The 23,727-nt window shown below is 53.9% G+C and overlaps 1 protein-coding gene across 1 annotated transcript in view; it reads right to left on the reverse strand.

Annotated features, from left to right (window-relative positions):
* IQGAP3 (IQ motif containing GTPase activating protein 3) overlaps positions 1 to 23,727 on the reverse strand; it is a 44,645-nt gene that overhangs the window by 18,219 nt on the left and 2,699 nt on the right. The window contains exons 3-27 of the mRNA XM_026656224.2: positions 22,857 to 23,013; positions 20,516 to 20,593; positions 19,682 to 19,758; positions 17,890 to 17,957; positions 16,954 to 17,067; positions 16,224 to 16,402; positions 15,769 to 15,856; positions 14,345 to 14,508; positions 13,948 to 14,035; positions 12,673 to 12,836; positions 12,174 to 12,334; positions 11,379 to 11,503; positions 11,129 to 11,292; positions 10,568 to 10,658; positions 9,756 to 9,923; positions 8,707 to 8,849; positions 7,602 to 7,772; positions 6,966 to 7,049; positions 6,385 to 6,456; positions 4,661 to 4,730; positions 3,996 to 4,204; positions 2,018 to 2,170; positions 1,260 to 1,423; positions 286 to 510; positions 54 to 194 (exon numbers count right to left, since the gene is read on the reverse strand). Coding sequence (XP_026512009.1) covers positions 54 to 194; positions 286 to 510; positions 1,260 to 1,423; positions 2,018 to 2,170; positions 3,996 to 4,204; positions 4,661 to 4,730; positions 6,385 to 6,456; positions 6,966 to 7,049; positions 7,602 to 7,772; positions 8,707 to 8,849; positions 9,756 to 9,923; positions 10,568 to 10,658; positions 11,129 to 11,292; positions 11,379 to 11,503; positions 12,174 to 12,334; positions 12,673 to 12,836; positions 13,948 to 14,035; positions 14,345 to 14,508; positions 15,769 to 15,856; positions 16,224 to 16,402; positions 16,954 to 17,067; positions 17,890 to 17,957; positions 19,682 to 19,758; positions 20,516 to 20,593; positions 22,857 to 23,013 — 3,318 coding nt within the window. The remainder of the gene's footprint in view (positions 1 to 53; positions 195 to 285; positions 511 to 1,259; positions 1,424 to 2,017; positions 2,171 to 3,995; positions 4,205 to 4,660; positions 4,731 to 6,384; positions 6,457 to 6,965; positions 7,050 to 7,601; positions 7,773 to 8,706; positions 8,850 to 9,755; positions 9,924 to 10,567; positions 10,659 to 11,128; positions 11,293 to 11,378; positions 11,504 to 12,173; positions 12,335 to 12,672; positions 12,837 to 13,947; positions 14,036 to 14,344; positions 14,509 to 15,768; positions 15,857 to 16,223; positions 16,403 to 16,953; positions 17,068 to 17,889; positions 17,958 to 19,681; positions 19,759 to 20,515; positions 20,594 to 22,856; positions 23,014 to 23,727) is intronic.

Consider the following 23,727-nt stretch of genomic DNA (forward strand, 5'->3'; position numbering starts at 1 on the left):
CAGTAGGCCACGCTGCCTCACCGGCTGTAACAGACAGGCCCGGGGCTACCTACGGAATTTTGTCCACGGAAGAGGTGATGGCAGAGAGGAACTTGTCCGTCACTGCCAGGAGGTTGCGGATGGAGATGTCCAGCCGACGCTGAACCTCGGGGTGGCTCAGGGCCTGCTCGGGGCTAACATCATATGGGAGCTTGCTGTGGATAGAAGAAAGACACCCTTAAGCGTCAGCACGTTGGCAAGCCAACGTGGCCTCTGTGGCGAGGCTGGGCATGGGCCGGGCCTGACCTCTTCTGTCCGCTCTGAGACTCCAGCTGGTTGATCCAGGCCTTGTAGATGTCCACGGGGTTGGTGCGGATGCTGAGGGTTCTGTCCTGCAGAACCTCCTGCACGGGGCTGCCCAGGATCTGACGCAAGGCGTTCTGCCCGCGGGCATTCCGGTAAAAGCTCACCACCAGCCGGATCACGGTGGGGTTCCCCGTTAGGATGTCACGGAGCTGGTCGACTTTGGACCTGGACGGGGGGGCGAGGGGGGGTGAGAAAGGACAAAACTCTGATCTGGGCTCGAAGCTGCAGCCAGCACAAACAAATAGCCACTGAAGACAAGCAGCGCAGTTATTGTGCCTTCGGGGTCTGCCAAGCTGTGGAATCAGCCGGCCTCCTGGTACCACTGCCTACCTCCTGCGTGTCTAGATTAGGACAAGGAGGGTGTCCATGCCCCTCAGAGACTTTGGTGCTCAAACTCTAAAGGCCTGGCCGCACTAAACCCTACAGCATGTGTAGACACACCTGAGCCAACTTGGGCACCAAGAGCAGCGAAGCCACGGCCGCACGGGCTCGCTGCCTGAGCGCACGCCCGAGGTCTCGGGCCGGCTTGTGCAGCCGTCCTGCTGTGGATGCCCAAGCGACGTAGATTAAAGCCAGCTCGGGTCTGTCTACACCTGGTGCAATCACACACCTGATTGCAGGCCAGCCATCCCCTGAGGGGGATAAGCGCCAAAACCTAGTCAACAGGAGTTTGGACAGGACCTAGCCCTACATCCTTGCACGGACAGCTAGGGAGCGTTCTCTTGACTCCTAGGCATCCACGTGTCTCAGAGGGGTCTTGGAATACCAGAGGCATTCAGCTGAGACGGTTTCATCTGAATGCAGGGAAGAGACAGACTGCCAGCTCCTTAAGACAGACAGGCGTTCAAGCCCTGGTATCAGGGCAGCCCTGGTCTTGGCCTCCCTAGCCGATGGTATGTGCCCGTAGCACTTACCTGATCTCCTCCTGCAGGGCGGTTTTGAAGAGCTGAAGGAGCAGGTAGGCCTCTCTGGGGTTGGACGCGTAGTTGTAGAGCGTGAAGACCACCGATTCCATGAACTTGGTCGACTTGTTCTGGGGCATCTGGAAAATCAGCTTAGCCAGATACACAGGGTGGGTCTGCGGACAGAGGAGAGGTGTTAAAGAGGAGGGCTATCCTGGGGTTTGAGGGCTGGAACAGTCAGCGTGGTCTGGTGAATACAGCCCTGGACTGGGAGTCAGGAAAACTGGGTTCTCTTTGCAGCTCTGCTGGGTGACCTCGGGCAAGTCACCTCCCCTCTCCGTGCCCTCCCATCCTTTGTCTTGCTTGATTAGACAAAGCTCTTTGGAACAGGGACTGTCTCTTGCCATGTTCACATGCAGGCCTAGAACAATGGGGCCCTGATCTGTTCTGGCCTCTAGGTGCTACCGTAATACTAGATAACAAATGGACACCCATCGCAGGAAAACTAATGAGCAGATCCCAGTGTCGCAGCCCGCTGGGGTGCACGCACGCATCCCTGCGCCTGGCTGGGGCAGGTGACAAAGCATCCCGTGATGGTAACTCAGAGGTGGCGCTTCCTTTTAAGGAAGGAGCTGGTCCAGACAGAGAAGGGGAGAGGAAGGCGCTGGGGAGGGAATCTGCACAGAGCGTAGGGCCAGAAGGGACTATTGGCTCAAGACCCCCAAGTGCCAGCAGTGCCCAGGCCTCCCCAAACCCAGCAGCCAGCTCACCTGCAGCAGGTAGAAGAGGTGCTGATAGGCCTCCAGCTTCTGGCGCTTCTCCTTGCTGAGCGACTTGAGCCCCTTCTGTTTGTCGATGGCCATCAGGGTCGACAGCTGCTCTTTGTTCTTCTTCGTCAGCTTCTTGCAGTGGGAAACCACCTCCTGTCGTGGGGCAGGCGAGCAGATAAGGGGGAGGGTGGCAAGAGCGCCTACGTGATTTAGGAGCATCCGCCCCATTGACATAGTTGAGACCAAGTGATTTGGGAGCACAGGTCTCATTGGACTTGCAATAAGAATTGTTGCTCCTAAATCCTCTGGGAAAAATTCCACCCCTTCGGGCCTTGGGATTCACGCAGCTTTGCCATTTACACACCACGGGGAAATTCATCCCCCATCAAACCACACCCACCAGCTCCACATGCACGGCTGAGGCCTGGCTCGCTCTGCATGCAGTTGGCAGGCTCCCTGTTCCCCAACAGGCCTCGTGCAAGTCAGCAAGGTGCTGCCGACCTCAACAGCAGGCAGCGTGACTTAGTGCGTAGCGCCGGACCGGGAGTCCGGACACCTGGGTCTATTCCCAGCTCGGCCACTGGCCTGCTGGGCGAGTCACTGCCCTGTGCCTCAATTTCCCCACTGGTAAAAAAAGGGACGGTGATATTGACCCGCTTTGAGGCACATGGATGAAAAGCACCACAAAATAAAAATAAATTCGCAGCTCTTATACATTGACCCAGCTCATCAGGGGCTGGATCCGAAGCCCCCTGAAATCAGGGGAAAGATTCCCGCTAACTTGAGTGGGTTCTGGATTAAGCCCTGTGACAGATATGGCAATAATGCGATGACGTTTGTCCAGGTTAAGTTACGTCTTATTGAATTCAGGTTAGGTATCGTTGTAGGGCAGGGATTGTATGCAATTCCATGGGGGAGGGGAAACCCCAGCCCTCCAGGGACAGGGGTGGGCGGCGTGATTAGGCAAAGTCCCTCAGGTTGCAACAGCTCCCAAGAGGTGCCCCCGGCCGGAGAGGCTGGCATATACTGGTTCACCCTGGGTTCTCTAGAGAACCAACCAAGAAAACCCCTGAGTTTGAACAGACTCAGGGCCTGCTTTCAGATCCAGCAAACAGATGGGCCCTTCCGTCCAAGGGGGGGGGGGGCAGTCCTTCCTGGGAAGGGTTGGAAGGACTTGGCTGATTCACGGGGCAGGGGAGGTGGGCTTGTTCTTAGCTACCAGCTGTTATGAACTTGTGACTGTAGCTGTTATGAACTTGTAACAGGGGAGGTGGGCTTGTGGTCATAACATACCAGCTGTTATGAACTTGTGACTGTAGAAAATCCCCTGGCTGGGGTTTGAAGGACTGACCACCAACCAGAGCGGTTAATGGACCTCGGCTGATCTCTGGTCAGCTTATTAGCACACATGTAGGTTTTATTGTTTTTAAATCAGTGTTTTCTCAGTCATGCTTTCACCCGAAGAATAAATCTGCTTGCTTAGAAAGGGCTGGGTGGTCACTTACACCTCTGGGGGAAAAGCAAAGCAGGCCTGCTTAAGCAGTCTGACTTGCTAGGGAACTGGGCAACGTAGATACCCTGGTCAGGAGAGAGAGGGATGCGGATCTCCACCTGAGGGGACAACTGGCGAGCCGGGTGCCCTTGGTAGATTACAGAGCGGGAATACAGGTGTACTTGCCCTGAACTGGGATAAGCCCGAAGGGCCAAACTCAGTTCTGGCATAAGCAGGCATAGCTCCATGCCTACACCAGGGCTGGATTTGGGAGGAGGTTTTCCAGAGGCACAGACAAGCACATAAAAAGGAGCCTAGGGGATTAAGGAACCCCAGCTTTAGTCCAGTCCAGGGGAGCGACTCCAGAATCACACTGGTGTAACGGAGAACAGAGCCTGGCCCCGGAATGGGAAAGTAGGGTTAGTGGAGGAAAAGCCCTGGGGCAGCTGGGGTCCCCCCCCCCCCCCCGCCCCATGACCCCCTGACCTGCAGCGTGATCCTGTTCTTAACCAGAAGCCCGATCTTGATGTCCATAAGGTTGAGGTCGCTCTCCAGCTGCTGGTTGGAGCGGATCCTCTTCACCACCTCCTCCCGCAGCTTCAGCAGCTCCGACTCCTCCCAGAAGTCGTGCTGGCTCTGCTCCAGCAGGTGGGCGAAGCGCCGGACGATGCTCAGTGGCGGGTCCCTGGCGTGGACTGGCAGGGGACAGAGGGAACTCTCCCTTGAATGCGGTTAAATGGCTACTGAGGGCTTGTCGTGCTCAGGGCCAGCATAAAGGGGCCTTAAAAAGTGGGTGGAAATGGGAACCAAGAATGCCCCCTGCACCAGGGCCTCCCCGGCTGGCATGGAGCTAGTGCAAGGGCTCTGCGCCTGCTCCCAGCATAGGCATGGATAGGGGGCGAAGCCAGAGCATGCTGCTATGTGGCTATTTGTTGATTCCAAGCTCCCTTAGGAAACACGGCCTGAAGTTAGAGCAGCCTTGAGGCTGCTCTACTTTACACCAGGGGCTGGCACAGCACCAGACTACAGGGACTGCAAAGGGGGCTTCAGCCCATACCCGAAGTGTAGGAATGGTAATGAGAAGGCAACATCCTTGCGATTAATGAAAGCCACATCTGTATTAAATAAAACCTAGACAGACAGGCACTTACCCAACATTCTGTAATCCCCACGGGCCTTGTTAGCTCTCACAAAAGCCTGGATTTTAATTACAGCATTAATCTGCCAAGACAAACAAAGGGGGAAGAGGGATGTTTCCTACAGCGTCCCCGTGGCAGGCACAAATGTAAAGAGAGAAAAAAAATATACCAGCCATGCAACTAGCAAACGGATTAGCTGGGGTGTCAGGCAGAGGGAGCGTACTCAATGGGATCCTTCTAGACAGTGAACTCCTAGCCAGATGCCTGAGGGAATGGTCTGACCATGAGGCAGGGAGTCTGGACTCCTGAGTTCTATTCCTAGATGTGAGGCTGTGTGCTTTGAGCAAGTCATTGACCCGCCCTCTGCCTCAATTTCCCCTTCATCTGCGAAGTGGGTTTACTCTCTTCCTGGCTCACAGGGGATTTGCGAGGGTTTATAGGTTTGCAGAGTGCTGAGGGTAAAAATTCCAAAAGCATCTAAGTCAACAGGACTTAGGAGCCACAGTCACTTAGATGCTTTTGAAAATTTTACCCTGGGTCTTACCGGCTGTTGCTTTCTTCAGGAGCCGCTACATTTGGCAACAGGCTAAATGAACTCCAGACACTCAGCTTCTTAATTTTCGCAGGCAACAGACTTCCCTACCCCACACCTCCTTTACCCCAAACTTTCAAAAGGGATTAGCAACCTTGGGTGCCACACCTGAGAGGTCTTAAAGGGGTCTGATTTGCAGAGGGAGAGTGCTCGGTGTGATGTTCACACACACAGAAGTTAGATTAAAAAGCTAAAACCTTTTGCTAGAAGGTTGCAACGTCACAACTTTATTTCTTAGAATTCAGAACGATAAACACACAAGAACCCAAAAACAGAGAGAGAGAAAACAGACTGCTCCCTAAGGCAGCGAGGCACCACTCACCCCACCTTGCTTTAAACTGGGTCTTTACCAGCTCTTCTGATCAAACACGTACTCAAGAACCCCCTAGTCTGCGAGCAGGGCCAGGAATGAAGGAACCACACAACCAAACGCACACATGCGGCTTGCCATTCCGACACCATCCTCAAAACAACGCACTCAGTCCCGTCTGAAAATCAGCCTTCTTGAGGTGGCTCTCATCCGGCACCCAAGCTCACTAGGCACTGACAAATGTGGGCCTTTGGACCTAGACACATCCCCACCCCTTCCTCTTCATCAGATTCTTTTCCTGCAGATTTGTACATTTCAGGTGCATACTTACATAGAAATCTTGCAACCTAGGGGCAAATTCTAGCCCCCCACCTAGAAACACAAAGCTCCTCCCTCATCCCCAGGTTCCATGCTGGAACGCCACACAGTTATTTAGCTGATTCACTTTAAGAGGGCTCCTCTTTGCTCCAGCACAAGATACAAGAGGATTTGAGTGTCTCCCTCAGGCAGAGGAAGAAGATGGTCTAAGGACTCTCGGGGTACGTTTACACTTCGAGCTGGGGATGTAACACACTCGCGCCAGCTCTCAGCAAGCTCGCTTGCTAAAAATAGCACGCAGCCACGGTAGCACGGGCGAGGCGTCCCGAGTACATACCTAGCACGCGCTCGGGATGACTGGCCCGTAAGCTAAGCACGCTAGCTCAATGACGTCTCCTTGAGCTGGGGATCACCCCCCGCTCCAAGTGTAGACGTACCCTTAGTCTATTTGCAAGAGGCTCTTTTCAGAGCCTCTGGGGTTATATTTTCACTTGCACTCACGGATCAGCCACTCACGTTCTTCCTGAAGTAGCGCAGCCGTTCCCGGTACCTTTTACGAGCTCGCCACATCCTCACGTATGCCTGGATCTGAGAGGAGGGAACAGAAGAGGAGACACGGATTTGACCATTTTAACTGGACACGGGAAGCCTTGGAGGGTATTCTCTGAGACAACGATTTGATCCATTTCACTTAGGCTCCCTTAGTCCATCTACACAGCACTAGGGGGCGCTGGGCTCACCCGGGTGTCTTTTCTGATCACAGATAACGCCAAGATTCTTGACCACTGTAGCGCTCTCTGCAAGAATTTTGGGTGTCACCCACCTGGGGTCAACATCCAGTTTGGGAAGCCATGTCCTGCCTCCCTAAAACTCCCCCTGCAACTAGATGCAGTGACTTAGGACAGAAGTGAACAATGTATTCTTGTTGCTGTGAAACAGCTGTGACATTCCACCCCAGAGATGGCTGCATCTCCACAGGGATTCCCAGATCTAGACGGGGAAAACGGCTGCAAATAGGATGTTGTTGCTACTAGAAAACAGAGGAGCAGGGTGTGTGTGGGGGGGGGGGATTACAGAAGCAGACAAGGCTCCAGTACCTTTATCACAGCATCTCTGGTTTTTTGCAAGTACCGCAATCTTTGCAGGTAAGCGCTGCGCTGTCTGTAGCCTCTCCAGCATGACTGGATACCCCAAGAGGAAAAAAGATATATATATCGCACACACCAATCAACTACAGCATGACATTTCTGGGGTGACCCAAGGCACCAGCTTCCAGTGTGGGAAGGCCTGGTCTGTACCCACAGGAGGAAATCCTCACACCTCTGCCAGCCGCTGGCAGCACAAGCTGCCCTAGGGAGAGCACAGAATACTCCCAACAACCCCTACTCCTCAGCTCATCCTGACTCGGTTAGTCTTCAACACAGCCTACGAAACCAGGGTCGGCACCCCCTCCCAAAACCCAGGCTGCAAGCCCCCAGAGAGAGAGGCGGCTATGGAAAAAATACAGGCACCCTGTACAGCACCTAGCGCACAGGTCCCCCGTTCTTGTCCGGTCCTGATGCCCTACCATAATAGACAGGATGAATAATAAAGGTGTTCTCCTCTCTGTAAATAGGGGGTAATACGGGAAGTGGGCAGGATGCCTGTACAACACCCTGAAGGCCCAGCGCTATATAAATGATGTCGTGCATGTCAGCGTGTGATCGGCTTGGCAGTCTGGCAGCGCTCCTCACTTGAATTTTGATAACAGCTGGTAACTGCTCCCGCAACAGATGTCTGCGGGCCACGAATTCCTGGCGGACCAGGTAGCCCCTCATGCGGGCCTGCAGCCGCACAACGAATCCAGCGTTGGATTCCCAGAGGCGTTCCTGGTCGTGGGCCGTGGTCACTTCCGTGATCGTCGACTGCAGATAGGAGAGACAGATCAGTTCAGGAAGACTTTGTATGCGTCAGACGCACGTACACCATCCACCAATGAGAAGGGAACACCCCCAGCTGGGTCAGCAGCTGGGGTTGAACCCAGGCCATCTGGACCTAAAAAGCATAATCCGCTGCGGTTTTGAGCTGAAGGACCAGATCCAATCAGCTCAGAGGCAGGGACAGACTCATAAGCTTACTCAGTTCAGCCAATAGAGGGAGACAGAACCACATGTTGCCAGTGCATTACATCCAAAAGTATATACAGACGCTCCCCGATTTATGCAAAACTCAAAACTCAAATTTTGCGTAAATCGAGTTTGCGTAACCTGGGGGCATCTATATGCTAGCAGGATTCAGTAACAGGATTGGATAATCCTACGGCTGGAAAGTGCATAAAAATATCCCTTGGCTTTTGGAAGCACTAGAGACCCTCATCCTTCAGGGCATGAGATAATCTCTAATGGGGTCAGGAGGAAACATCTCCCTAGGGCAGGTTATCCTGTAACAGCGGGATTCTTGCATCTTTCTCTGAAGCAGCTGGTACCGCTGCTGGAGATAGGTCACTGGGCTAGATGGACCCCAGGTCTCATCCAGTCTGGCAACTCCCATGAGCCGGATGTTTAAGAGTTGGGAGTGTTGCTTCCAGTGATATGACCCAATCTCTCTTGCAAGCCTCTGGGCAGAACAAGAGGGCTGGAGAACGAATGGCTTTGTTATTAACATCTCTGAAGCGCTCCGACATGTCCCAGTGGGATAACGGGCTAGAACCATGGATGCAGCCAGAGCATTTAACGCACAGCGCGTTAGCCTGGACGCCTCGCGTATCGACATCCAGGGCCCGGCAGCAGCAAGCCAGACTCTTCAGCACTACTCCAGACACGAGGTCTTTGATCACAGCCCCTAGCGACTGCCCCTCACCTGGATTTCCTCCCGGCTGAGGTGGGTGGAGTTAAGGACAGAGTCACGCGGCCGCTCCCAGCTGCCTTCGAAACTCTGCAGGCTGAAGTAATACACGCTGCCATCTTTCAGCTGGTGTCTGACCCAGTGGTGTTTGGCGTTCCCTGAGCGTTGCCGTTGGGACAGGATTAGGGGAAGGAGAGCGTTAATAGAGCTCCACGCACACACACACACAAACACGAACAAGGCAAGAGGAGAGGCAGCCGCAGGGTTAAACCGATCCAGCAGCAAACTGGATTTCAGCGGCCTCCGATCAGGTTTGGAAACCAAGGCTCAGCTGATGGAACATTTAGGCAGCTCTCTATAGTCCTGTCCCCAGCTTCAGAGTTCGGCTTTCAACTCCCTGCTCTCCTCACATACAACCAGAGCAAGAGCCTTCTCCCTCGCATCGGATGCCCTTCCTATAGCAACTATCTGCCAGCCCCCTCTCTGGTTTGGACATCTGGCTTGTCCTATTTCTCCCCTCGCGGTCACCCATCCTCCTCCATAAGCGGGAACTGAGGCGCAGAGAGACTCGCCCAGAGTCCGTGGCAAAGCTGGGTCTCCCAAATCCCAGGCTAGGGCCCCAACCACGAGGCCATCCCCCTCGTTCAGCCTCCCCTGGCTGACGTCCCCACAACTGGCCATACTGGGTCAGCCCAATGGTCCAGCCAGCCCAGGATCCTGTGTCCGACAGCAGCTGGTACCAGAGCGTCAGGGGGAGCGTACACACCAGGGCAGCTAGCAAGACCGCCCAGTCTTCCCCTCTTGGCTTCTGGCAGTCAGAGCTTTAGGGTCGGCCACGTCTTTCCTGTGGAGTGCGTGGCAATTGGGGGTTATTGCTCTGGATTGCGGTAGCCCCTCGGGGTCCCAGTCACGGACCAGGACCCGCGGCGCTAGGCGCTGTACGGACACAGAAATGCTCCCTGCCCCAAACAGCTATGGGTGTTCGAGGCGAACCAATGCTAGCCGCTGGAGACTCAGCCCCGCCCCCGCCATTTTCAAGGTCAGAGGAGTCAGGGGCCTGTTACCTGCTTGTCTCTTGGCAGCCAGGAGGGCGGCGAGCTGTGCCTGGTAGGCCCCTGCACATTCTGCCACGACGCCGCGCAGGGAGACGTCCGGGTTACACAGCACGCGTGCCGTCTGAGCCGGCTTCCCTTCTTTTATGGCCTGGTTGATGGCAGCAGTGCCTAGAGCCACTACGGGAAGCGACGGGGAAGGAAGGGGTTAGAAAAGGAAGAGGGTGCATTCATCCACACACCCCCCAGCGAGCCCAGCTTGGTCCAGGCCTGCCTGGAAGCAGGTCACCACGGCCCGTGGTCTCCAAGCTTCCAACAGCCGAGTTCCTGCTGCATCGGCAGCCCAGTCCACCTTTGCAACAGCCATTCCCAGTGAGTAGTTAGCAGCCGGTTGCATGAAGCTTTGGAGAAGGAGATTAACCCTTTACGCCCCTGGGGAATGTGGATTCCAGATGGTACAGAGAACAGGTTCCTAGGGGCGGCTCCAAGTCAGATTGCAATTGGAGGATCAGGGGAGAAGCAAGACGTCTCGGAAGGATCGCCACTGGCACAGCATTCAGTGGCGTTCACTGCCGCGGCTTATGGGTCAGCATCCCAGAACCCCCGAGCCTAGCTCATCTCGCAGGGCCTACCCTGATCCCTTAAGACCTCAGCGGAGAGTATCTCGCAAGCCCTGGAGATTCAGGGAGGGTGGAAAGACCAGCATGACCGGGCTAGAGAGTCTCTCCCCGTCCTGCATTTCTTGGCGCACAGGGGAATAACGGAAGAGCGCCGGGCTGCAGCACCAGCTTGATCCTGGTCCAAGTTAGCTTCCGAGCCCTTACGTCTCCTGGCTGCCTCGGTGTCCTGATTGGCCTTGGAAACCCCTTGCTGGATCTCCTCCCACCAGAGAGCTGCTCCATCATCTCCGGTCACCTAGGAGACAGGAGGCAAAAAGGGATGAGCCGGGGAATCTTTACAAACCGCACGCAGAGGCAGTGCTTCCGTCACGGAGATGCAGCCACCTCTGGGGAAGGGGCGGCTGGCAAAAACAGCATTTAACGGAGTGGGAGGAATTTGGCTTAAAGGCCCCAGGGCTCTTGTGGAAAATGCAATGGGACCTTTTGGAACCAGGTGGAGCAAGACGCAGGCAAGAGCCTGGAGACAAAAAGGCAGAAATTCCCCGTGTTGCCCTGTGGCTTTGGGCTTCTAACCCAGGGCAAAAGGCCACTGCCAGGAATGTGAATCCTTAACCCAGCCTTGGAATGACAGTTCTCCCCCGTCCCTCACATCTATCCAGCTGGATCGTTCTCTGCCACACGCTGGTTTTAACGTGTCCCAAGCAACAGCCTTTCCACCCCTTCCCTAGCCAGCTGCTCTCAGCAGCGCAACACCGACAGTCTTACCTGGGCTTTCTGCCTTAGCGCGGCGGTCAGGACATCGTGGTAACGCCTCGCTCCCGGGAGAGTCACGGCAGAGAACCCGGCAGAGGGCAGCAGCAGAGCAGTGAGCGTCTTCTCCGGGTCGTCCTGCGCCAGCGCCTCGTTGATCAGTCTGATGGCGAGGATCCCTGTGCCAGGAAGAACAAAGCCAGCCGGTGATTCAGAGCTCACTACAGCTCACGGAGCCCAACGCTCAGGTATAAAAGCCACTTACTGTCGTTTTCGTCTTGCACCGCCGAGTTGGCGCTGTTCACGCAGGCCTGGATGTCGTTCCAGCTCAGGAACGCAACCCCGGCTTTCCCAGACCGGTGCTTCAGTTTCAACAAGTCGTCAAAATAGCTGAAAGGGGAAAGATAGAGCCAGTGCTTAGCACGGGACTGAAAGGTCCCGCATCCAAGGGTCTGAAAAACGCTGTCAGAAAATGTCAGAACGCCCCGCCGCAGGAGGCAGTCTCTTGGTTTCCAAAATGGGGAAACTGAGGCACAGAGCAGTGAAGGTCACGCGTTGAGCCAATAACATAGCTAAGAATGGAACGCAGCAGTTCCGACTCTTAGTCCCGGCTTTGGCCACCCAGACCATCCCCCCTCCTGCCACAGGCAGGAATAGAACCCAGGAGTCCTGACTTCCATACACAAATTCACCGCTAACTCTCTTAGCATAGGACCAACATTGTTTTCTCCTCCAGCAACACATCCCTCTCTTGCCACCTGACCAGCAGGAAGCTGGGTCCAAGTGGTGGCTCCTGGGAAGATCTGCAGCCAGCCCCAGATGACATCTGGTAACAGAACCAGGTTCCAGACAGAGTTTAAACCTTCAGGTCGTGGGTTCCTGCAGGTCCTGTTTCACAGCCTCAGAACTCTCCCCACCCAGCTCGACCCACCTCAAAATTGTCAGGGGCCTCTCTCTGTCATTTTTAAATGCCACAAAGCCTTTTAACTCATTCACGGCCAATTCACTCCACTGGAATCGGTACACCGGGCATCATTCCCACTCAGATCCACCCAATTACCGTTGCGCATTTGCATCCTCGATGTCAGACAGGCCCAGGGCAGGGCTAACCAGGCTACTCCAGAATCCATAGACGTCCCCAGCTTCCAGCGCCCGGTCGATCAGCGCCACGGCCGAGAGCATCTCCACTGCAACGTACAGTTCCTCCTGCCCCAACTCACCCTGCAGAAACGGGGAGGGGACGGGCACACACAACAATGATCCTTTTCTGCCACCCCAATCCCTACAGTTCCCAACATGAATCCATTTACAGTGGGGGAAACTGAGGCACAGAGAGACTTGTCCCATGCTGTCTGTGGCAGAGATTGAAGCCAGATCTCCAGTCCAGGGCTTTCAGCACCAGGCCAATGAGCTGTAGCGATTCCCCTGCAGGGACTGCAGTCTGGGAAGTGCATGCTTGTGAAGGTGGCCCCCAGGACAGCAGCCAAGAGCCGACTGTCCGACCGCCTCTGTCACCTCTCCTCTTTTCCCCGCCCCCGGAGACGCTGCCCTCTCCTCACCTGCGGATGGTGTTGCTGTAGCAGGGCGAGCTCGTGCTGGTACAGCTGGGCGGCGAAGGGAAACGCCTCGGGCAGCTGGGCCTCGGGGCTCATCAATTCTCGCACCGTCCCCGTCGCCTCCCCCCGGCGGATCGAAGCGTTGATGCGGCTCACGGCCTGCCTCACTGCGCGCCAGCGGGACAAACGAGGCAAATTAACTGGGGGGGGGGGCGGAACTCGGGGCTGGTCTTAAGGCAGCGCTCAAACCGAGTTCGCGCCGCTTGAGCGGGAGCGGCCATGCTGCGAAAAACTAACCCTCCAGCGGCACGGAGCGACTGCCTCCCTGCTGCGTGGCCAGCTCCAGCTTCACCCCACCCCGGCAGCTGGAGGTTACAGCCCCGCTGCGTATCCGGACGGGAGCCGGGTTAGGGGGAGCACTGCTGCCAGCCCGCCAGCGAAGACACAGGTCTCCTGGAGCCCCGGCTCTGGGCTACTGAGGAATTGCCCTGCCCAGTTCTGTTCAGCGGCAATAATCGTGGGGTGTTGAATTTGGGACGACGGGGGCATGTGAGGGCGGAGATCTGGGGCCCAGGCAGGCCCGGGCTGCCTGAATTCTGCTTATTACGCGGGGCTTTGCAACCCAGACACCACGTGCTGCCAGTCAGTTAACTCTTCCGTACCACGTGCATTTTGAGCAGCTCGCCTGCTGCACAGGGGACTCAGGGCAGGCGTGATGCGCTCTGCCCAGGCACGGGACTGGCCCTAGCGGCTCTTTGCTGCCTTGGCAACAGTGCGGCATTGCAGGGCAGGGGCAGGATAGGTCCATTGGGCCAGGCAAAGTCCCCCGTAAGCAGGGACACAAGTTAGGGACGGCCCAAGCCCCAGGAGCTCCCAGAGGTGATGCAAGCTACCTTCCTTCTACCTACCAGCTGGCGCATGCCCCATCCCTATAGCAGCCAGATGCCAAGCATGATGTTCAGACCCTCTCCGGCTGGGGCACTAATGCGTTAGCATTTCCAAGACAGGAGCGGGAGCAAATGCAGCAAGTGAACAGAGACAGGGAGTCCCTGCGGGGCAGGCGTCTCTCAACGATTCATTGGCCTCTCTGGCGAGGCGGCCAGCAAAGGTGCCAGTTACAGGGGGTTTGCGGCGAGGGTCACTAGGAACTGGAGCAAGCCCCAGACGCATCAGGCACAGGCTGAGAAGCCTGGATCTGGCCTCAGATTCACAGCAACCCTGGCTGCCCCAGCTCGGTACCAGTCCCCTTCGCTGCATGGGGGACTTGCCATGACTTACTGGCATGTTCCTGATCTCCCTTCTCATTGGCTGCGTAGATCCCCGCCTGCACCTCCTCCTGCTCCAGCAGGTCCACGTAGCCCAGCTCCTGCAAGGAGGAAAGCAGCAGGAGCTTGCACACAAGGGGGACCGGCCCAGCCAGCCTGCTCCCCTCCCAGGGCCACGCCTGCCATCCCTCCGCGGGAAGTCGCTCACATGCAGACCGGCTGCAGGGCTTCCTGAATGTCCATGTGTCACAGGAAACCTTTAGAGCATGGGGCTTTCGCTTGATCCAGACCCGCCCCAGCACAGGGTGTCTGGACTGCTAGGGCCCGATCCCACAGCACCACTTGGTTCCTAGCCCTGCAATTTTCCTCCCAGCTCCGGTATGCAGGCTACATCCCCTGCTGGGCCTTACCAGTGCTTTCTGCTCCCGATCTGTACTCAGCTGATCCAAGTACCAGGCTGCGTTCTCCCGCTGCACACCGCGCAGGGCCAGGACGGGATCCTGCAGGGCCCGGCACAAGGCTGGAGGGTCCTGCCTCTCCAGAGCATCGTCCACGTATTCCAGCGCTCCGTGCACTAGAAGAGAGGCACGGAGACACCGCTAGAGAGCCACTAGCCTGGGGCGCTTGGTACCATGGAGCCCTAGCGTCCGCGTCCTTTGGCGAGGGAGGATTTAAAAGGCCTGGGGGTCGGCTCAGGCAGAGCACGGGATTAGACTCCACTTACTGCGCTGGCTGGCTTGGAACGTCAGCTATCCCGTGGATGGTCCTTTGTCGAGGAGCCCGTTTTGAAAGGGCTGGTTGATATTTGTGCAATATGCTAGCTACATCCTGTCCCCTTGTAGCAGCTGGCTCACAGAGAAGAGCCTGCTACTGCTGCCAGCTGATGGAGCGACTCTCTGCCCCCTACTGATGACCCACGAGCTTTGATTTTCTAGCATACCCGCAACGCAAGTTACAAAGCGCTCTTGTCAGTAGAGCTCAAAGCTCTTCGCCAAGGAGGTCAGTATCTTGATCCTCATTGTACAAATGGGGAAACTGAGGCACGGAGGGGGACGTGCCTTCTCCAAGGTCACCCAGCAGGGTGGTGGCAGAGGAGAGAATAGAACCCAGGGCTAAGGCATCCCAATCTAGTGCGCTAACCACTAGGCCACATCCACTCAAGGTGGCGCTCCATTGACCTCTACTGATGACTAGGCCAACATGAGCCTGCCCCAACTTCAGCCAACAGAGCTGCTCATGTATTAGAGGCTTGGGCTTCAAAAATCCAGAAGTCTGGGGTTCGATCCCCGCTACCAGCCACCCACCCAGGGGCAATGCATTAGGGTTTGTCGACACATGAAAGACGATCCGGAATAAGGTTGTGAATTTAAAGTGGATTAGCTATTCCTGATTAATCCACTTCCAAAACGGAGTTAAACTAAGTCACAATAAAGGGACTCATCCTGGAATAGGAGCGTCACCACCCCTGTGTAGACAAGCTCTTATAAGGAGTTTACCCAGGTTACCTGCTTCAGGGATTCCCTTTGTGCCAGGGGAAGTCAGTGAAGGAACCATGTGGAGAACCTCAGGCTGTTCCTGAAATGAAACCCTTTGCCCTCTAATGGGGAGGGAGAGATTCCCTGCCTATTCCTCCGGGCCAGGACTCTGAAAACAACCGGAGCAGAGGCCATGCCCCCACTAAAGAACCCAGCCTGGGTCTCACATGAAACAAAGCCTTTTGGGAGAGCTAGTTAGTGTTGGGCAGATCTCCCACGCCAAGGGGACGTGCTCAAGAAGCAGCATATTTACTCCAGGAGCCCCCGAGGGGGTGGAGGGGGGGCGTTGCTTTGCTCACCGTTGACTTTGTTGATGTTCCCTTGTATTTCAGCCTGAGTCAGACACCGGTCGTAAATATCCTCGCTTTCTGGGCTCTCCTGCAGGTACTGAGAAGAGGGAGAAGCCACCCACCATTGCACATCTTGGCCTAGATGCACACCCCTTTTCTGCAACTGCACCCCCATATCCACCAGCTCCCAGCGTTCCTCCTGTGGCCAGCTCAGCCAGCTTTAGGCCAGCCCTCCTGGAGGATCTGGCCCCCTTCCTTTCCTGGCTGCAGAGAAACCCACCCTGCGTTTTCCCTCGATCCATTTCGAAGATGACTCAAGCCCTGAATTTTAGGTGTCAAAGCGCGAGGCGCAGCCCCCCCGATCATGATGCACATCACACCACTGTGGTCCACATATAAGATAAGAGCCTACCACTACCACCAGGTAACGGAGCTTCTCCTTTCACCGAGGGCTCTGCCCTTACCCGGTTCCTGGCATTGCCAGCTTTCTCCATCTTCACCTGGTACAGCATCTCCTGGTAGACGGCGGCGAGGTTCTCTCGCAAGTTGAGCAGCATGGCGCTGGGATTGTGCAGGGCCGCCATGGTCTGCTCCACCACCCCCCTCTCCACAGCTTCGTTGATGGCGAGGACGGCGGCGTGGACTAGACCAGACGCAGCAAGAAAGAGACAGAGACAGAAGAGCATCGTGTGGTCAGAGGCTGGAGCGAGAGGATTTGAGTCTTTCCAGTTATTTGTGGCCCGGATCTACGCAGGGACACAGCGTTGCAACTCCTGGCTTTCGGGGGGCTTGAAAAAAACAGTCACCAGAATCCACAAACCCTGGGTGAGGTGGCTGCTCTCTATATAATGCAGGGGGAGAGGGGCACCTGGGACCGGGATCCACAAAAGCCAGCACGCTAGGCAGGGAGCTAATGGGAGATGCCGACGGGTCCCACCCCTCTCCCGGACTGGAGGCAAGGCTGTGATCCACAGGTGGGATCCACTCTTCTGGAGTCGAGGGGTCTAAGCAGCATGCACCTAACTCTCCCTTGACAACCATTAGCCCTGTGGTTCGGGCCGAGCCGGCCCTAGACCGACCCGTAAAGAGGCCAAATGCATTCAGGGGTTACAGAGCTGGATTAAGCCAAAAGACCCCAGAGAGGGAGTCAGGCGAGCGCCGCTGCAGGAAAAACCACCCAGGGAGTAAAATCACCTGCCGCTTCATCCACGGAGAGCTCGCTGGCGAGAATCCCGCCGATCTTGCTGAAGGCTGGCATCTGGAGCCCATATTTCTCCAGCTCCCGCTTCATGTTGTTAATTTCCTCCTCTGGAACAGAGCAAGCCCAGTCAGCGAATACACGCCCGTTTGGGTCAGGGCCGGCACCAGACTCTTTCTGACATGTCTATGTACCATGAGGATGGCAAGCAGAGGCCCCAAGCAGGAACGGGCCCCGGGGATGCCAGGCACTGTACAGAGACTTAACCCCCACCCTAAACGGCAGGTGATGTCAATGGACATCAGCCAATTTAATCCACGCCAGGAGCCCCCTATGCAGTGCCACAGGCTTCACTGGAGCGGTACATGTGCACAGGGATCCGGTGCAGAATCAGGGCCATACGGTAAAGAGACATTCAGTGACCCAAAAGGGAAAAGCTAACGGAGCCAGCAGCAGCATGTGCTTCTGTCTCTATTGTCAACAGCGCTGAATTGGGTACATACAGGGAGCTAGTCTCCCAAATGAGAGAGTGTGGTCCAGTGGGCACGACACCTAGATTTTATTCCCACCTTTGCCACTGATCTACCCTGTGACCTTGGGCAAGTCACTTCCCCCTCCCTGGGCTTCTATTTTCTCTCCCACCCTTTGTCCATCATGTCTATTTAGACAGTTCAGGGCAGGAACGGTCTCTTAACATGTGTACGTACAGCACCTGGCACAGTGGGCCACTGATCTCCTTAGTTAGCTACAGAGATAGAAAATTGACTTTTTTTGTATCTCAGCTTAAACAAAGCTCCTTATAAATAAAAAGCCTGCTGAAGCATCCCGTCTGCAGAACAATTCCAGAGATACAAGCAGTAAATACAGATCAGCTAGCGTTAACAAGGAAACCCCCAGGAACTAGCCCAGATTTGTCCTTTACCAGCCCATACCTGTAAAGTTCACTTTCCCGTATAAATCCTGGATCTGCGGAGCCAGCCCCAGCTTAAACAAGTATAAACTGAAAATTTAAAACAAACACACTTCATGGATGAATTGAACAATTCAGTTTTTGACTGACACACGGTAACACACACACACACACTACTGGGTTTTTAATCCATACAGTAGATGACACAGTAAGCTCTGTGGTCTGGTCATTAGAACACAGAACTTGGAGATCTACAATGCCAGCTCTGTGACTGGCTCGCTGTATGACCTCAGGCAAGTCACATCCCTTCCCCGTGCCTCAGTTTCCCCATCTGTAAAACAGGGACGATACCCCTTTGTAAAGCATAGACACCAGCACTCTGTGACCCAGAGTGGCTGTCTGCTGCCTTCCAGAGAGTCTGAGGTGGTTGCTTTGACCCTGGAAAATAAAATAAACTGGACCCCATCTCTCCCTCCCTCTGCCAGTCACATGTGTTCAATCAGAACCCCCCTTGGCTTAAAAGGGTGGGGGACGCTGTCAGGGTGTTCTCCCCTCGACTTTGGGATCACCCCACCCCTCTGCTATGAAACAGCCCAGACCCAATGGCTTTATGGGCATGGGGCACGTGGCGTGCGCACGCACACACACACACACACACACCCACCCACCCATGCCCCATATTTTGCATGAATTATATTTATAACATTTTGTCATGGCATTTAGAGTCTGTGGCACCTAGAGTAAGTGCCCAGATTGTCAGAGGCACCGAGCTCCCCACCCCGCGGCAGCCAATGGGAGCTGCAGTGAAACACCTTTGGGGAACAATCTGGAAAAAAAAAAAAAAAAAAAAAAAAAAAAAAAAAAAGCCAGGGGGCCTAAATCCAGTCACGCAGATCCCACAGAGACACACACATGCCCTCACTTGACACGCATGGGAGTCGTCTATCAGACATGGAGTTAAACACGGGCATGGGAGTTTAAGGATCGGGACCCAAATCTGAGAATTACTGGCCTCAGGAGATAAACATAAAACAGCCACCAGAGGGCGCAAGTATCATTGATTAAAATCTACAGGCAAAAAACTCCTCAGTTCCTATAACTTAGGGCCCTACGAAATTCACGGCCATGGAAAACACGTCACGGATCGTGAAATCTGGTCTTGTGTGTGCTTTTACCCTATACGATACAGATTTCACCGGGGAGACCAACGTTTCTCAAATTGGGGGTTCTGACCCATAAGGGAGTTGCAGGGGGGGTTGCAAGGTTATTTTAGGGGAACCGCGGTATTGCCAGGTTTACTTCTGCACTGCCTTCAGAGCTGGGTGGCCAGAGAGCGGTAGCTGGTGGCCAGACGCTCAGCTCTGAAGGCAGCGCCCCGCCAGCAGCAGCGCAGAAGGGTGACAATACCATACCAGGCCATCCTTACTTCTGCGCTGCTGCTGGCGGCGGTGCTGCCTTCAGAGCTGGGCTCCCAGCCAGCAGCCACCGCTCTCCAGCCACCCAGCTCTGAAGGCAGCGCCACCACCAGCAGCAGCGCAGAAGTAAGGGTAGCAGTACCGGAAACCGCCCCCCCACACACACACACAATAACCTGGCAACCCCCCCTTCCAACAACTCCTTTTTGGGTCAGGACTCCTCCAATTAGAATACCGTGAAAGTTCAAATTTAAATAGCTGAAATCATGAAATTTACAATTTTTAAAATCCTGTGACCATGAAATTGATCAAAATGGACCGTGAATTTGGTAGGGCCCTAGCTATAATCCCAGAGACACGCAACGCTTTAACACGTTACATCCTGGATTTCTCACTTACCTCAGAGCATGAATGCAATAGACCACCCGGGGCATGTTCTTCTTGTCGTAGATGTCCGTTGTCTCCGGGTGAAAGATCTGTTGGCAATACAGACAGCACCCATGTAAGTGCCAATTAGCTTTAACTATTTGGCAGCACAGTATAGCCAAGGGGCTAGGCATGGGCTGGAGACTCAAAAGACCTGGGTTTGATTCCCCGTTGTGCCCTGACCTACTGGGTAACCTTGACCTGCCTCTCAGTTTCCCCACCTGTAAAATGGGGACACTGATGCCGATCTCCTTTGTAAAGTGCTTTGAAGACCTGAAGCGGAGAAGCACTAGGGATTATCGTTACAGTCTTTGCTGACACGGAGGGCCAATGCTGCTCCATGTTGGAAGCAGCTTCTACACGGTCCCACGGGGAGAACACGATTCAACAGACAACTCTGTCGAGCGTCTGGCAGGATTGTACAGCCGTCTAGTCTTCTACTATTAAGGCAGCAACCCCTTAACGCCCCCTCCTTCCACGAGTTTCACTCTCGGGTCACTGCAACGCACAGATGGAGAAGGGATCGCTCATGCAGACCTGACTGCGCCCTAGAACGTTTTACGCCCCCGTTGTGCAGGAGACAAAGGACGGTTCCTTCACCTCCACAGGGTTTCAAATGAAGATTTTATTAGCCTGACCAGCTGCCTTTGACTCCACAAGGTGTGGATGATACTCCCGGCTGGGTGAAGCCACTCGAGTGGCTCCCGCTTACACGAAAGGGCTCTGCGTTTTTATCCAAGCAGAGAGCGCGTCTCATCTTTTCCGGGCTCCGCTTTTGGCCCGGACATGCTGATGCGAATACATTACCGTAGGAAGCCCCAGGCGGGTCATGGCCTCGCGCCAGTGGTTGATATTATCCGTGTGTCGAAAATGAAGTCCACTTGCCTGGAAAAAGGAGAGATTAACCAGGGGTTAGAATGACTCTTCCCTTTTGGGTGCGGTTATGCCACTGTTGCCCACTAGAGGGTTTCTTGCGCCTTTCTCGGATGACGCTGGTCCTGGACACTGAACCAGATGCACCAGCTACATCTAGTTCTTCCAAACCCATTTAAGCCAGCACAGGCCATGAACAATGCAGCAGTGACCCTGACTGACTGACAGTCAGCTCTGCATTGACGGGGTCTGGAGCGAGCTCTGCCAGGAGCATCAGATCATGCCCCAAAAAAATCTATCCGTCCATCTTCAACGCAGGAGAGGCTGATGCAACGCCGGAGAGGCTGATGCAACGCCAGTTTCACCCATAGCAAAGAAATGGCTCACGTGCCAAATGAGAGCCACAGGGGAATCAGACAGATCTTGCAGCACACACCAATATCATCACCTAGAATTTAAAAGATTTCTTATTCAAGGCCCCAATCCTGCAAAGACTTGTTTGTACGTACTGCAGTAGCACATAGGAGTTTCAGTCAAGGACCAGAGCCCCATCGTGCTAGGCAGTGTACAAACACAGAACAAAAAGATAACCATAGTCCCTACCCCCGAAAGAGCTGAACTTTAAGCACAGTAAATAACCCATTGAAATCAACCGATCGGTTGCATTGCAGGATCAGAGACTAATGTGTTAATTTCATTTTCTTTTTAACTGTTCTGCTTTTCAAACAATTTTACAAACAGTCATATAGGGCCAGATCGTCCAGAGACTCACACACCTGAATAACTCTGCTCACATGAGTCAAATTAAGCATCTTTGCAAAATGAGAGCCTTCATTCATGCAGTAGGGTTAATTAATCTAAGAGGATACGAACGGATTCAAAAGCATCTACCCAATAAAGATTTTCCCATTGACTTCAGTGGGAACAGGATCGGCCCCTACAGCTCTGGATTCGTTATGTTTTATGAACCATCACATTATGTATCAGAAACAGACACATGGGCTTCATTCATCCAAGACAGTCTTTGATATGTTGGAAATAGAAGGGGACTTCAAAGGCCCTCAGGGTCTAGAATGAATCACCAACAACCTTTAAAAAGGAGCCTTTTTTCCTGCCTGGATTCCCATTCACGCCATGTGACTGGAACAAGGTGCAGAGATTTAATAAGCAGCAGGGATGGAAGCTTACAAAAAGGGGGGTGGAACCCACATGCCGCTGTGTCAGCAAAGAAATTAATTGTTAGAGTAAATAAATTCCGTTTTAGGCCACATAGAACAAACCTGTCACACATCCAACACAGGCAGCATCTCACATGCCAGTTGCATACTGTGGCTAAAATGTTGCTGTGTTAAGAGAAATTGAGCCTTTAAGAGAAAGTCATTGGACCTAGCAGAGTGGATTTAGGTTAAACCTATTAGGGGCCTTAATTCTCATTCACACCAAGCTCCCCCGCCCTACCCCCCAGCTTTTTACAGCGCTCTGGCAGTATAACATCTTCTATGCACGAATGGGTTGAAATTCACCCCTTTACAGAAAAGTGTGCTTAAGGTGGGATTTTCATGAGCAGTAAAACTCTCATTGACTTGAACGGGTGCAGAGTTAAGCCAGTGTGGCAGGCTTTTGAAACTCCCAGACTTCAAGATTTTAAAGCCCCATTTTGAAGATTTAAGCGGCTCATTAGCGTTTGCACTGGCCTCTTCGAGGGGTACATGTCTACTTTATACGAGTGAGACAGAGTGACAAGCATGCGGTTATCCAGTTGAGCCACCTCCATTTCTAAAGCTGAGCTCTTAAGTTTTATTCTGCCACCCATCACCACAGGATTTGAGCATCTAAAAATCTTTGATGGCAACACAGGTTTCAACCAGGGATCTCTTGATCTGAAGAGAAATGGTCTTCTACTGATCAATGCCCCCTCTACATGGGTTGATAATGCTACCCAGCACTTTATAGAACTGGATAGTCACTAATTAACCTTCACAATGCCCCCATTTAATTGGGGGGGGTATTCAGATTATTAATTGAACATAGGCTGGTCCATTTCATTCATGCCTCTCATCAGTTTCATTTCCAGCATTTCCTTCAGAGAGGATCTGATTTGCACAGGTGCTGAGCATCGGCAGTTCCCGTCAGCTCCAGTTGGAGAGGTGCCAGCAGTTTCCGTTATTTGCCCAAAGCCACACAACGAGCCAGGATTGGAGCCCAGGTCTCCAAAGTCCCAATCTCAAACTCACTCCCTCTAACCCAAGCAAATCCCTTCACCCGATTCCTTTACCTCGTAGCGCATCTGCTCGCGGTCATAAATCTTTTTCAGCGGGACGACGTCGGGTGCAAAGCAGTGGCCCAGTTTGGCGAGGATGACCCCGTTCCGTAAGCTCTCCTCTAGCTCCGTAGGAGAGGCCAGCTCCTCGTTCAAACAAGCCTCCATCCATCTGGCACAGAAGACGGAAAACCAGTTAGGGAGACGGTTGTTGTTACAAGACCGGGACGCTGCTACCACATCAAGTGCCGGTCTCCCACCAACCCTACGGGGCGTTCCAGACACAGCATAGCCACCGGGTTGGGCTTCAGGAGACGGAGATGTGTAATGATGAACAAATATTTGGCATCTGTTCAAATAGCGCTTTTTCCTCCTGGGTTTCTGCATTTTTACAGACAGGCGACAGCAAGGCACAGAGGTGACTTGGCCTGCCCAAGGTAAGTGGAAAATGCAGCAGTCAGGACTAGAATCCACTTGTGCCCGAGCCCATGCTCGGAGCCCTTTGCTTCCACTTATTGTTTGCTGGTAGTCTAACAACACTGCCTCCGGCTTTTCAGGCTAGCCACCCTTTATTCACAGGCAAAAAGAAGTGTCATACCCCTGCCCCCCCCTTTACATTTGCTATAAAAGTCAGAGTAAAAAAAAAGGCATTGCTGATCGCTATAACCCTATCTAGCTGATGTGTGTGTGTGTTTTGAGAGACTGACAGCAAAGACAACCTTGAAGGGTCAGGGTGCACAAAGTTTTCTTTGCTTAGGGTATGTCTACACTACAGGATTAATCCGAATTTAGATAATTCGAATTTGGGAAACAGATTGTATAAATTCGATTGTGCGCGGCCACACTAAGCACATTAATTCGGTTTTTAACCACATTAATTCGGTGG

This window comes from Terrapene carolina, unplaced genomic scaffold (assembly GCF_002925995.2).
Source record: "Terrapene carolina triunguis isolate 2854851 unplaced genomic scaffold, T_m_triunguis-2.0 Scaffold227, whole genome shotgun sequence".
In the NCBI taxonomy this organism is placed as follows: Eukaryota; Metazoa; Chordata; order Testudines; family Emydidae; genus Terrapene; species Terrapene triunguis.